The sequence below is a fragment of the Syngnathus scovelli genome, chromosome 13 (genome assembly GCF_024217435.2).
Source record: "Syngnathus scovelli strain Florida chromosome 13, RoL_Ssco_1.2, whole genome shotgun sequence".
NCBI classification, from domain to species: domain Eukaryota; kingdom Metazoa; phylum Chordata; class Actinopteri; order Syngnathiformes; family Syngnathidae; genus Syngnathus; species Syngnathus scovelli.
Window position 1 is genome coordinate 6964538 of NC_090859.1, and position 14980 is coordinate 6979517.

Consider the following 14980-nt stretch of genomic DNA (forward strand, 5'->3'; position numbering starts at 1 on the left):
GAGGAAGTTGGCGATAACCTTTTGAGTTTAATGTTTCCTAAAATACCAAATAGATTTGTTTACATTTGACTCAACTACAGTTGTAGTACGTGCTAAAAACCTTTCCTCTCCACCTCAGAGATTGTGCAGAAGGTCAGAAACGGCCAGAAGCCATACTTTCGGCCAACAACTGATACTAGATGTCACTCAGAAGAGCTGACCATCCTGATGGAGGGTTGCTGGGCTGAGGACCCTGCGGAGAGACCAGACTTTGGTCACATCAAGATCTACATGGCCAAACTCAATAAGTAAGACAGGGATCCTGTAATTAACATGATTTTGATCTTAACTTTATTTTCAAAAACAACTCAAGTAATTGTAATACTTCTGTCTGCTCCCATAATTTGTATATTCGTTTTGAGGCCCATGCTCCATCTAAAAAGTAGTCATACGAATCATTTTGTTTAATGATCCAAGATGATATGGTTCTCCCGAGCAGGGAGATCTGCCAGATAGAGCTATCCTGACACAGCAGATGGTCACTTTGTCAAAACTTTGTTTCACAAATGCATCTGGGGAACGGCTAATACAATGACTTTGGAAAAGGGCAAGCAGTTTTATTTCCTTTTTTATTACAAATATTTTATTAATATAATATATGTTACTTATATATTACAAATATACAAATATGTTATTTAATAAATATTTATTTCAAATATAAATATTAATATTTAGAGTCAATATTGCTATCTGAGCAAGTGCTGTGTCATTTTGCAGGTACAAAACTTGCAGAGAAAAATCATTTAGTCTAAATGTTGGCTTCTCTTTCATTTCAAACATTTCAAGGGCCACTATTGTTTAGCAGCTTTTTTTTTTTTTAAATTAGATCGCAGTCAGAGAGCAAGACCATATGTATTTAAACTGAAGCAGTCAAACCATCGCCTGGGTCCTTGTTGCCAGTTCGTAGGCCTCAATCAGTAGCTGGCTATGCACTGACTGCGGCGAGAGGATTTGTTGGTGTGCTTTACAACACACAGCTGCTGCTGTTTTCTCAGAGTGCTGACACTGTGATCCAAACATTCTTTGTGGTTCATTATGCTTGACACCGACTTGGAACAATTTACCAGTAGTGTAATTTAATATAAATAGAATACGTCTATAAAAAAAATAATTGGTACCTGGAGTAGCAAAAGATGGAATCAGTTGTTTGTGGCATTGTTTAGGTGAGAGGGGCCAAGCATATTGCAAGTGGGCCAGTGACCCCCCAGCTCTTCAAGTGTTGAAGCAGGAGCCTACCTACCTACCTACCTACCTACCTACCTACCTACCTACCTACCTACCTACCTACCTACCTACCTACCTACCTACCTACCTACCTACCTACCTACCTACCTACCTACCTACCTACCTACCTACCTACCTACCTACCTACCTACCTACCAAACCAAACCAAACCAAACCAAACCAAACTAAACCACCCCTCCCTCCCTCCCTCCCTCCCTCCCTCCCTCCCTCCCTCCCTCCCTCCCTCCCTCCCTCCCTCCATCCATCCATCCATCCATCCATCCATCCATCCATCCATCCATCCATCCATCCATCCATCCATCCATCCATCCATCCATCCATCCATCCATCCATCCATCCATCCAGTTTCTGTACTGTTGTTTTCCAATTTGAAGAAATAGTACAAATGTGTTTAGTGTGTTTTGCCACGACTATGACCGCTCTTCTATTGGCTTTGGGAAGCTGACTGATGTATAGCTTTCCATTTGGAGTGGCTTGGCGTAAGAGAGCTCTGTGTGATTGATAACCTCTGAATCACTCGAGGAAGATCTTGACAGTGGCATGCACAGTCCTTCCTTATGTGGACAAAGCCCTTCATTACAAGTCATGTCGGTTATTCTCAGTAAGTAAATGTATGTTGTTGATGTGACGTAATGAATGTGTTGTGATATTTGGCTTGTTCATGAGCTTGGGCTTGAAGAGCCCAGTAAGAAGAGGGGTGTTTTGCACTAAATGGTTTGTTAGAACTCCGCCAAAAGCTGACCTCCCACTGTCCCTCTCAAGTCCAACCGTGTGGATACTACTTTCTCTATATTATAAGTATGTTTAAACACTTTGTAAACAAGAACACACTCAGCCAGTCTCCACCAAATTGCAGTTTACTGCGCCTAATGTATTTTGATTGTTCTATCTGCATCTTGATCTAGAACTGCTTGAAAATGCACATTTATTACCATGACTGGGCCTGATGTTTTCCCGAATGTTCCAAATCTCTTGTGAGCAAACAAGAGTTGATTTTTGTATCAAGGAGCTGTATCGTCCTATTGTAGGCAAAATTGAAAACTGATTTTATCCATGCCTTTTTCAGTATTGTGTACGAGGGGGTATTATGTGAACTTCTCAGGGGAAAAAAGTCATACTTTTAAAAAATGAATGACAAAATTATTTGACAAATGTAAAAACAACATTCTAAGACCAGCAGGCGCCTGCTTTATCTAGAGACCTGACACACAAATATCGGCTAATGTCATGAAATAGTTGTCTGCTTAGATGTTAAAACAAAAGCAAAAAGAGGCAATTTAGAGTCCATTTTTAGAACCTGACACAAGCATTCACAGTCACGTGTACTGCTAAAACTGATCGTATTGATATGCCTGAAGATTTTATTTGGCAAGATGTTGAACTGCAATCATTGTAAGTTGTACCAAAATCCACCATTACTGTGTTTTTTTTTTTAATGAGCATCAAGCACATGTCTAAAATACATAGCATTAAAAAAATTGCGGCCATAGCAGGCCTTTTTTTGTCTGGCTTTATAACAAGTTTTTGTAAATGCAGTAAAATGAATACTACAAGAATTAATGGAAATTTTTTGGTCCTTGCCGAATCTTTAAAACATATTTTATGTAAGTTTTAGTTATAATTAAGCAATTGACAAGTCTCTGTAATGATTCTGGCAAGGGGTTCTCTTCACTTTTCTACTGGCTCAGATAAAAGATGCAAAACAATATATATAGCCTAAACGGTGTGATTGCACACAACGTGATGCTAGTCCTGAGTATGTTTCATGTCTCCGATTTGTTGTTCTTTAAACTTAAGACAACGTGTGGGTGTTTGTAGGATGTGTGACACACAAGAAACAGGGCAGCAAGCCAGCCACTGATACCACCAATGTGGTGCATATGACTCACAATCTTTTTCCGTTGGAGTAAATTCCTGGATATGTAATCTTTGTGTGTGCATAGTATGTATGTGTGTGCGCTTGCCCGAGTGCATTCATATCTATGTAGACATCTCATGAGAAGTCACATTACACAAAACATGTACTACATAATTGCAGAAATATGAGAGCTGCTCTAATCATGATGAAAAGTGCATGTCGCATGATTTTGTGTTTGGGTCATACAAAAACATGTCACCACTATATAAATCACAAATAAACGGTGATAAGAGAATCCAAAGTACATTGGTGTAAAGAAACCCCACTTTTTGCTATTATGGTAAAGATGAAAGATCATAAAAGTAGTTCAGGGAACTTTTTTCCCCATCTCACTTCCAGTAAGAGTTGCACAATGCCTTTAAGGTGAGATACAACATTTTGATTCTTGACAATGCAAAGGTCAAAAGACCAGTCAGTATACGTATGTCTTCTGTTTTATTGATGAACGGGCAGCAGTTGTCTGACTCTGCTCTCTGGGGGTGTTTTCCACAGGGAAGGCAGCACCAGTATTCTTAACAACCTGCTGTCCAGAATGGAGCAGTACGCTAACAATCTGGAGAATCTGGTGGAGGAGCGAACACAAGCCTATCTGGAGGAGAAAAGGAAAGCGGAAAATCTTCTCTACCAAATTTTACCACAGTAAGATGAACAACACTCACAAATCACTCATGTTTTTCCCCTGTATTTAAACTGTGGTACATTATGACAAATCCCAGTTCAGTGCTGGACATTTGCTGTCAGTTTATATTTTATACTGTACTTGTGGCAACACAAAAACACAAATCCACTGCATCCTATAAATTATATTACCATACCGGTTTCACTTATATATTTAGTTTGATTACAAGTTTATTTTTCATATTTATCGATTAATCGACAAGAATCGATTATCAAACCAACCGACAACGATTTTAATAATGGAGTAATTGTGTTTTTACTTTAGAATTGTCAGCCTCTCAACAGTAATTTTTGTAGTCATTCATGTAAAAAAAAACAATTTAATCAAAACAAGTCATTTACAAAGGTTTGCTTTTACTTTGGAAAACCATAACTGCACCATAAATTCAGTCTGGTGAGTAATAATCTCTCGTGTTAATTTAATGATTATTTTGTTGTTTTTATAACTGAGCAATACACGATAAACCGCAGTAAATGGAGAAATTTTGTAGTACTTTTTCATGCATTATAAAGTTTAACCAATTATTCAATTAATGGGCGGCATGGTGGAGCACTGGTCAGCACATCCGCTTCACAGTGCAGAGGTGGTCGATTCGATTCTGGCTCCGGCCTTATTGTGTGGAGTTTGCATGTTCTCCGCGTGCCTGCCTGGGTTTCCTCCAGGTACTCCGGTTTCCTCCCACGTCCCAAAACATGCATGGTAAGCCGATTGAACACTACAAATTGCCCCTAGGTGTGAGTGTGAATGTGAGTGGTTGTTCGTCTCTGTGCGCCCTGTGATTGGCCCCCAACAAGTTCAGGGTGTACCCCGCCTGCCGTCCAAAGACTCCTGGGATAGGCTCCAGCACTCCCGTCAACCTCGTGAGGATAAGTCGTACAGATAATGGACAGATGGAGAATTATTAGCCCAAAATTCATATACAATATCATTGCTACTTATCTGCAACAACCGGCATGCCCACTTGCCCGAAATGCACATCTTGGATATTTATCAAGCAAAATAAATGTTTGATGTGCTTGGGCCTATTTAATTAGAGCAACATCAGAGAGGGGCAAACTGAAAAAATAGGTCTGTTGTGGCTGTAAAAATTCCTTTTGCACATTAAGCATACAACATTGATATTTTCACTTATTTTTTTATATAAAAGAAAAACAACACTCGTGAATTATTACACACACATAGCACCTATCTGTTTCTCACAGTTGTTAATGATAAGCAAAATGTATTCTCTTATTGTTATTTTCTTTATTTTCATTCATTGAGTCACTCGTTGGTCTTCGTCATACAAATCAAAAGGAGCATCTGGTCATTTCAAAATACAGTGGACACTGTGCAATGAGCGATACTTTAATGGATTGTGATATTGATGTGTTTTGCCACAATTAGAGCATTTGTTTGGCTTGCACTGCTATGATGGATGTGTGAAACATTAAAACTTAAACGGGAATCAAGGTGTGTATCTATACAATACAAATGACGTATGAACTCGAGCGAATCCTGTCAATTTTTCCAGTGCCACTCAAAATGTAGTTAATTTTGGTAAATCCCTTTAATGATTAAAGACCTGTTATCCTCCTCAACACCATTTTTAAACTGTCCTCCATGGTGCCATCTCACTGCAGATGAAAGGGAACAGAAAGGCCTGACAGGCGACCTACTAATGAAGTTGAAGTAAAGAGCAGATAGCGGGCTTAGGCGCCATCACTAGGAAATCTCCTCTTTCTGCAACGTTCTACCCAGTTTCCCATCTAGGTCATACAAAGGCACCCAGTCAGCAATAGATGAGCTTGGAAGAAAGAACAAATACTTTCTCAGTCATTTGTTTCACATTAGTGTCAGCTCTCGCAGTCTTTGCTTTTGTTTGATAGAAACATGAGAAGAATTAGCAAAGATAATTTTAATTAAACCTTGCAGCTATTGTGTCAAACAAAGATTTTTAGCTTACTCATGAAACAGCATCAAAAGAAACACCATCGACTCTGCCAGCATCTTATTTGCTGACATGTATATTTGAGTTTTGAACTTATGTGTCTATTGTGCTCGCAGTTCTGTAGCAGAGCAGCTAAAGCGAGGGGAGACGGTTCAGGCGGAAGCCTTCGACAGTGTCACCATTTACTTCAGCGACATCGTGGGCTTCACATCCATGTCTGCGGAGAGTACGCCTCTTCAGGTACTCACTTATCTTTGACGTCCTCAAACATGTGTCAAAGTAATTCAACTTCAAAAGGCTTTATCATTTCCCATGTACCAATTTCAACTTCTCTGTGAGATTTACACTTCCTGGAGTGAGTCTTTCCACACTAACTGCAACTCGGAATAGTGTCAGAGTACACTGACGCAGAGTTGAGTCATATTCAACCGCAAGCACTATTCCCAATTCTGGAAAGAGGTTACTTTCCAGGTAAACACTGTTATGATGACCGACTTGAACCAATGACTCATAAAGTGATGTTTGAACAACCTTATGCCCTCATCCTAAGGGAATTGGCTTATTTACTGTGATATCAGTTGTGCGGTTGAATTTCTCTGATACACAAAGCGTTATGAGGCAACATAGAAAGCTGCAGTAGCTTAAATCTGAATGGCTGTCTATCTGTGTCCTGCAATTGGCATGGAGTCCTTGTCCTTATCAAAAAGCCAAGCCACCTGACACACAGGTAGACGGACAACACGTCAATCCGTTGTCATCCATTTTCACAAGCTGCTCTGTTCCTCTCCAGGTGGTTACGTTGCTCAATGACCTGTACACTTGTTTTGACGCCATCATCGATAACTTTGATGTTTACAAAGTAAGTCCGCGTCTCAGTGCTGAGATTGAACAATAGATCAATGTGGAATATGAATGGCAAGTTCTATTTATCCCTGAGGTGGAGACCATTGGCGATGCCTATATGGTGGTGTCAGGGTTACCGGTGCGGAACGGGAAACTCCATGCCAGAGAGATCGCCGGGATGTCATTGGCATTGTTAGAACAAGTGAAAACTTTCAAGATTCGACACAGACCCAATGACCAGCTGAGACTCAGAATAGGCATCCACACAGGTGAGAATAAATGTATGGTTGGACATAGAACCGAATGTTTTGCCACAGACAATGAGTGGTGGGTACTTGGAATATCTTCACTGGCTGTTACCAATTGTCAGGGTCTGCTGTCCCAAGTTCTCCACACGACACCCACCAAATTATCTGAGTGATGGATTTATTTTCCTTAAATGCTGATGAAAAGTCATCAGAGAAAGCTGACCCCCCACACACACACACACCTTTAAAATAGAGGGGTCTTCATAACCTTTTTACACCTCTTGCCAACAGCACACAAAATCAGTTAGAGTGCTCATGCAATTCAGCAAATGCTTGCTATTCTATTGCTTTCATAGTAGATCACACGCCACACGCCCTCCAACAGGGTAGGCAATTTGTTAGTGTAAGCCCAGCATTTGAGAGCTTAGTAAATGAGGCCAAAGGTAGGACTGCTGGTTTATGCCATGCTGTGGTCCATGTCAGCACACTAGTTAGCAGAATCAAATGATATAATTATCAAGAATTATAGTAACATGCATTTGTAACATTTAGCCTGATGCACTTTACGGACGACATTAGCCACTGACCTGATTTATTTTCTGACTTAACCCTGACATGTTGCAATAAATCAGCGTGTTGACCTGTGCTCATGCTGCAATTGAGGAAGGTGGAAAGTTGCATTACTGCTTTCAGGTTTACTTTCACCTCTGTGAATAAAAAAACACAGTAAAAAAATAATTATTGCTTTCTATCTATCAATCGACCGACCGACCGACCGTTCGTGCGTTCGTTCGTTCGTTCGTTCGTTCGTTCGTTCGATCTATCTATCTATCTATCTATCTATCTATCTATCTATCTATCTATCTATCTATCTATCTATCTATCTATCTATCTATCTATCTATCTATCTATCTATCTATCTATCTATCTATCTATCTATCTATCTATCTATCTATCCATCCATCCATCCATCCATCCATCCATCCATCCATCCATCCATCCATCCATCCATCCATCCATCTATCTATCTACCGTATTTGCCGGTGTATTGGTCGACCTTTTTCGATCCAAAATCGACCGAAAAAAATCGACCTCGACTTATACACCGAGTCATAAAATTTAACTTCGTATTCATCGCTTCAAATGTGATGGTAACCAAGGCCGTTTCTCATGCATCTCATTGTGCGTTGCACTTAGAAAATTTGAACCGGGCGGTGTGCGCGAGTGCGCGGCCCGCTGGAAGTCCAATGAGGCGCCGCGATCTCCTGCGCGGTGCTTATAAAGTGCCGATCCGCTCGGCTTGGAGCTATTTCCGGCCTCCCGTTGGTGCCGGGCGGCGTGCGCGAGCTCGCCGGCCGCGATCTCCTCCGCGGTGCTTATAAACAGCCGATCCGCTCGGCGGGGGCTATTTTCGGCCACTTGGCTCGTGCGCACGGCCTCACGGATGTGCCGGGCGGGTGCGTGAGCTCGCCGGCCGCTGGAAATCCAATGAGGCGCCGCGATCTCCTCCGCGGTGCTTATAAACAGCCGATCCGCTCGGCGGGGGCTATTTTCGGCCACTTGGCTCGTGCGCACGGCCTCACGGATGTGCCGGGCGGGTGCGTGAGCTCGCCGGCCGCTGGAAGTCCAATGAGGCGCCGCGATCTCCTCCGCGGTGCTTATAAACAGCCGATCCGCTCGGCGGGGGCTATTTTCGGCCACTTGGCTCGTGCGCACGGCCTCACGGATGTGCCGGGCGGGTGCGTGAGCTCGCCGGCCGCTGGAAGTCCAATGAGGCGCCGCGATCTCCTGCGCGGTGCTTATAAAGTGCCGATCCGCTCGCCTTGGAGCTATTTCCGGCCTCCCGTTGGTGCCGGGCGGTGTGCGCGAGCTCGCCGGCCGCGATCTCCTCCGCGGTGCTTATAAAGTGCCTATCCGCTCGGCTTGGAGCTATTTCCGGCCTCCCGTTGGTGCCGGGCGGCGTGCGCGAGCTCGCCGGCCGCGATCTCCTCCGCGGTGCTTATAAACAGCCGCATGCGCACGGCCTCCCGGAATTTGAACACATTTCGTTAATAAATTTCGCATATTGAATTTTGAAGTTTAATATAATGCAACAATTGAGCTCGACTTATACAAAGGATATATCATAAAATCATAAATTTCCGTCGAATTTTAGGGGGTCGACTTATACACCGAGTCGACCTGTACACCGGCAAATACGGTATCTATCTATCTATCTATCTATCTATCTATCTATCTATCTATCTATCTATCTATCTATCTATCTATCTATCTATCTATCTATCTATCTATCTATCTATCTATCTATCTATGCATCCAGCTCCACAATTGCTAGCTACATAATTAATCAAATTTTTTACGTTCGACTATATCGTGTAATAAAATTACATTTTTTTAGGTCCAGTCTGTGCTGGAGTGGTGGGTTTGAAAATGCCCAGATATTGTTTGTTTGGGGATACTGTCAACACGGCATCTCGAATGGAGTCGAATGGAGAGGGTGAGTGTCAGAGTCCTTCTTATTGTTTATTTTTCTCAGAACCCTCAAGGGTCTTCACACGACTGTCTTTTCAACATGTCATACAAAAAACAGGCTACAGTGAAGGCCGGCTACTCATTTCTTTTTGCTTGCTGTCCCATTGCTGTGGAGTGCGAAACAATATTTGTCTTAAGCGACTAACTACTCAACTTGTTTTAGTGAGGAACTGAAGAGATTATTTTTGGTCAAGTTTTTCCATTTGGTATGTCAATAATTTTTTAAAAGACCAAAGCTAAAATTCTGAGACTAATAATATTGACTTTCTTTTACTTCTGCCTCTCAGAACAAGTGAATTCATGATTTTGCTAAAAGAGGTCGTATTGGAAAAAGAAAATGGCAAAATTAGTGAATGAAATATAATGAATACATGCCAAATTTAGTTTAAGCTTCTAGCCATACAATGACGTGGATGGGCTTTTTTTGAAGATACTGTTGACATTGTTTATTCAGAATTAATCATGTTTTCATTTTATAAAACATCCATTTTGAGACACATTTTTAGATGGATTTTTTTTTTTACCAGAAACAAAAAAACAATGGCATGGTTTGAACTTTAAATATTGCCTATCGCCTATCACATTTCAGTATTTTTTTTCTGAGAAAAAAATCACTATAGATTAAAACTTGGATGTAATTCAGAGTAGCTCTCTCAGAGTTTCTCTCCCCAGTTTGTGAAGCTTTCTCAATATAACCACCATTACTGTCTTAATAGCTGGCAACACATTTAGTGCACCTGATAATGAACATGTCCAATTTGTGTCCAATAGTTTGTGTAAGCAATTATTTTGGTAGGACTCACCAGAGGTGCAAAGGCTTTCACTGGAAACCGCTTTCACCCCTCCATTATGACATTACAAAGCTGGTAATGGTTAGACACTTTACTTGCCTTCTCTACCTTTGTTTATTCCAAGGTGTTGCCAATCTTTTTATACCTAAGGTCGTAGAGAACTTTGTGAAAAATTCTCTTCTATCCTCAGTAATTTCCACGCCATATGGGTCGTAGATAAGCCAGAGCAGGGGTGTCAAACTCATTTTTTTTTGCAGGCCGCATTGTAGTCATAGCTTCTTGTGGAGGGCCATTATGACTGTCAACCCAAATAAATGTATGAGCACCTCATATTATATACAGTAAAAGCTACAAAACAAACTGACAAATAACTCGTTTTCAAATCAGACGAGTAAAAACTGGTCAAATATTTAAAAAAAAAGATATTATTAAAAGTGAAGACAGTTTGCAATTCTAGTAATGACACACAAATTTGATGATGTGGTGGGCCGTATCTGGCCCCCGGGCCTTGAGTTTGACACCTGTGAGCTAGAGGGTCAGGTAATGTTCGTCAAGTACACAGTAGTATACGGATTTTCACAATTCATGAGCCGGCCCGGTTCCTATCTTGTTGCGAATAGCAGACTGGAGGGCGCACTTGGACATCTGTCTGCAATGATTATTTTTTCAAATCTAAGAAGCTTTACAAAACTTGAGATGAAATCAAAATTTTCCTCGTCATTCTCTTTGTAATGTAAGCCGTGTAAGCTTTTTATACTGATGGTTCTATTCTTGACCTGCAATGACGGGAACTCATGTTCTCAAAGTGTGATGGTATATAACTGGAGCAAGTCATTGGACATATTGATTGACTGCTAAGTCGCTTCCTGTGTTCTGCCTCCGCTGGTAAATAATTGAGAGCACTCAAAATGTAGGGGCCCTTAGCCAGCAATAAACTGCAGCCTGAAGCTGCCATCAAGTTCTGCGTCTCAAATGTCTATAATGTGCAGCAGCTGCTAAGAATAATACAGAGAATAATAGTCAAGCGTGATTGCTCAATCTTTTAAAAGCTTCTATTAAAGTCTTGAATAGAAAAAGGCAAATAGCAATTTGGATAGTAAAAGCCAAATGGCAATTTAATAATAAAGATTTGTTGTTATCTGAGTCATTTAGGAAAAATAAATGAGAATGTGTGTTTCACAGCTCTGAAGATCCACGTATCCTCAGCTACCAAAGAAGTGTTGGATGAGTTTGGCTACTTTGATCTGCAGTTACGAGGAGATGTTGAAATGAAAGTAAGCTGTTTATACCCTACTTATTAACACAAACTTCATCAGTTTCTTTGTTTTCAATGTTATCATGTTTTTATTGTCTGATAATTCTCTTGCAATTTGATAGTTTTTACCAGGGATACTTGATATATCTTTTCTCCCCGAACAATACCAGAACAAGAGCTCAATTCTGGAGTGGTCACAATACCGATACCAATTACTGATACCACTAGTACTTTTGATCAGTAAAATTTTCCCCAGCAAACAACGACGGATAATCTAAAACAGACCTACATTTTCCAATACAGCAATTTTCCTTAAAATTGCACATGTAATCAATGTCAATTATCCATTTTTCTCATTTCTTGGTATCGTTACCCAGCCATGGTTATTACTTTAAATTGTCATTGCGAATGGGATTTTTTTTTCCCTACCCTTTCAATATACAGAACATGCACCGTCAGTTGGGCTTTCTTTCCAAAAAGGATGCCCCCTACTAGTATTTGATGTCCCTTCATAAACAATCTGCAATGAAATATTATTTGCATTAAAAAAAATGCATCCGTCTGGTGTATTGCTGAGCAGGACATTTTGTATGACTCTTACAACTGTGAAAATGAGCATGTTCATTTTTTTCCTGTGTCGGATTTTTAGTATCAACGTGAGCAACATTGAGCAACGTCAACGTGATTTATGTTGTACAATGTGACAAAGTGAAGAAAGAAAACCTTTTCAGACAGATCTTAGCATTTGAGAAAATGATTTAGGGGTGGAATGTGATCTCCGTGATCACCTTGAAAATAGGAGGGCAAATTGAGGATATAATGTTACCCTAACACACCCTTTGTTCCTCTTGATGAACTTATTGATTTGTGTGTTTCAGGGCAAAGGTAAAATGAGAACCTATTGGCTACTCGGGGAGAAGTCTGATGTGTATGTTATCTGAGAGGCGAGGACGACGTCAGACGACCCGATGGTCGAGCCACTGTTTTATTTGTTCTAGAATAAGTCTTGTGTGAGATTTCCATGCAGAGGAACATAAACCATACACCAAAAAAGTAGAGGATATTCCAGGTATTTTTATGACCTGTATGCTGCAACTACAAAACAAAACAAGTGTTTTTTGTATGAAGAAATGTTCTTTCCTCAGAGTGAGTACTTTTCACAGAAAATATCTTATTTTTTGTGCTTTCTATAATCAGATTTGTATAATGTGTTTTGAAGTCAATGATGTATTATTTCCTTAGAACAACCTTTGAAGTCAGTGTTTATGTACACTGCTGGCAGGCTTTAATAGTGCTAAAAAGGACAATGCAAGATTTGTATATATGTATATCCAAGACACTGTAAAATATTTTGTTCAATAAACTCTTTAAAATGTCCTTCTTTCAGTCTTTATTTTAGAAATAGTGTCACGTCTCGTCCCCAGCCGTTCCACTATGTGTCTGTTGTCATGGTTTCTGTCTGTGTGCTCGCCCCTCCCCTCCTGTGTGCCCATGATTAGTTTGATTTTTCTCACCTGCCTCTTGTTACCTGTCGTGCATATAAGTCCTCACGCCCCTTCGGATCATTGTTGTTGGCTTAATGTCCTCATGTCCTGTGTTTCGCGTCCCTGTCGGTTTGTTGTTTTGTTAAATCATGTCAGTTTGCCGAGTCTGTTAGTTTGTGTTCTCCAATAAACCCTGGTCCAAGCTGCATTTGGTCGCCCTGCTCCATCCGACTCGTGACAAATAGTATATTATGATACAGTATCGTGACATTTTAAGATCCTGTGGTGTATAATTGCTGCTTGTGCTAATCCAATTCTGTTTAGTTCTTCCCAGAGAATTACCTGCCTTGTCAGTTTATATTTCTTCTTAGATTACATTTTTTCAAGATCTGAAATCCAACCAATGTTCCATTAAAAAAAAAAAAATCAATTAGCTTCAGTCTGATTCAATGTATTTAGCTGTGGACAAATGAGAGGAAGTGAGGCGAAGATGTGAATTGGCAGTGAGCATCTGTGTCGTCATGACATCACTGCTCATTAGATGCTCATTATCAACTGTGGCACTTGGACTCTGGATATGTGTGTGTGTGTGTGTATGTGTCTCTGCTGGAGACCATCTTCCCCTACTGCGTGGCTGTAATTACCGCCCACTTCCTCCTGGTAACCAATGCCTGTTAGAAGCAGAGCATGAGAGGAGATCACTGAAGTTCTCTGCTGATCCATGCGTTTACCTGTTTACTTCACCCAAGTGGCCTGATTGTCCATCATCTTGATATTTGCAACCCTTTCCCTTGACAGAAAACCTGATGAACAGTCCGTCCACATGGCATTTTTGGTTCACGTATAATAATCAGACGTGCCCCTTTCTTGACAAGAATATCTTTACGTGACTTTTGGATTCCTTTGGGTTTCCTTAGTGTGTGTTTTCGTGCGTGGGTTTCGGTTTATGGTACTTATTATTAAACCACCTGTCATAATGATGAGAAACCATACAGAATTGTTTCAGCGAAGATGCAAGGAAATTAAAATTGACCTTGTAGTATAGACAAGATTTAGCTGGCTAACTGAGCAGGTCAAAGGTAGCAAAAGTGTGATGCTGGAATGGTGGGTTATTTTAATCATAATTGATCTTTTTAGAAAATTGTGCATTCAGATGAAGCTGTTTCAGTTTTTATTCTTATTATATCTCCCGCAAAATGACATGACACATAAGAGACACAAATAAAGATGCGCCCCTCCCCACTGCCCAAAATTGATGTGTTACATGACATCTAAAAGGACAAGTGCAAATCTTCTTCAAGGCTTTCTGGTATCATGTAATGTTCTGACAGAAAATTTGCATACATATAAGCTAAGATTACTTGTCGCCATAGCTACCACCCACTAATCCTTCCTGAATGCTCAGGAAGGATCAACATCTCCAGGCATTGTCGTGTGATTGACAGAACACATATTATGAGATGCACTCGTAAAGCCCTGTTTGATTTCCCAGTGACATTGCTGCTTATCACAATCTCCATATACTGAAATTGCAGGTCGTTCAAGTGCTTGTATATGGATCATTTTATATTGTTCTTGCTCTAGTGAGTGCAGCATTTTATTTCCAGGTCTTAAATTAGTGCAATGATTAGTTTAACATTGAGTGAAGCTCTCAATTCAGGGTGTCATTGCCTAAGAAAATTTTCAATTTTTAGTTTACATTGAAGTTTATAACATAACGTCCCTAATAACAACTAAACGGCAATTAGGCAATATCACACAAAAGGTATTAATGTTGTACCTCCCAATCTTTTTTAAATTACTCTATTTCTGGTTAAGTCGTTGTTATTGTAAAAACAGATGTTTGTAAATGCCACACAAAAGAGAATCAGTCTGCTTTAATGAAGGACTACAAAAATCTGATAAATATTGTTAAGGCTGACATCTGAGGATTTGGACCATTATAAGTTAAAGCATGGCTCTAACTGATTGATCATTAAAATTTTCGATAAATTTGACAATCAATTTGTTGTCGAT

General features: G+C 40.3%; 1 protein-coding gene across 1 annotated transcript in view; it reads left to right on the forward strand.

Annotated features, from left to right (window-relative positions):
• The window catches only part of npr2 (natriuretic peptide receptor 2), a 52675-nt gene extending 39818 nt beyond the window's left edge, over positions 1 to 12857 (forward strand). Inside the window, exons 15-22 of the mRNA XM_049737184.1 lie at positions 119 to 287; positions 3695 to 3841; positions 5928 to 6051; positions 6602 to 6670; positions 6749 to 6923; positions 9301 to 9399; positions 11408 to 11499; positions 12359 to 12857. Of these exons, the coding sequence (XP_049593141.1) occupies positions 119 to 287; positions 3695 to 3841; positions 5928 to 6051; positions 6602 to 6670; positions 6749 to 6923; positions 9301 to 9399; positions 11408 to 11499; positions 12359 to 12421 (938 nt within the window). The 3' untranslated portion in view covers positions 12422 to 12857. The remainder of the gene's footprint in view (positions 1 to 118; positions 288 to 3694; positions 3842 to 5927; positions 6052 to 6601; positions 6671 to 6748; positions 6924 to 9300; positions 9400 to 11407; positions 11500 to 12358) is intronic.
• Positions 12858 to 14980: the final 2123 nt, after the last annotated feature.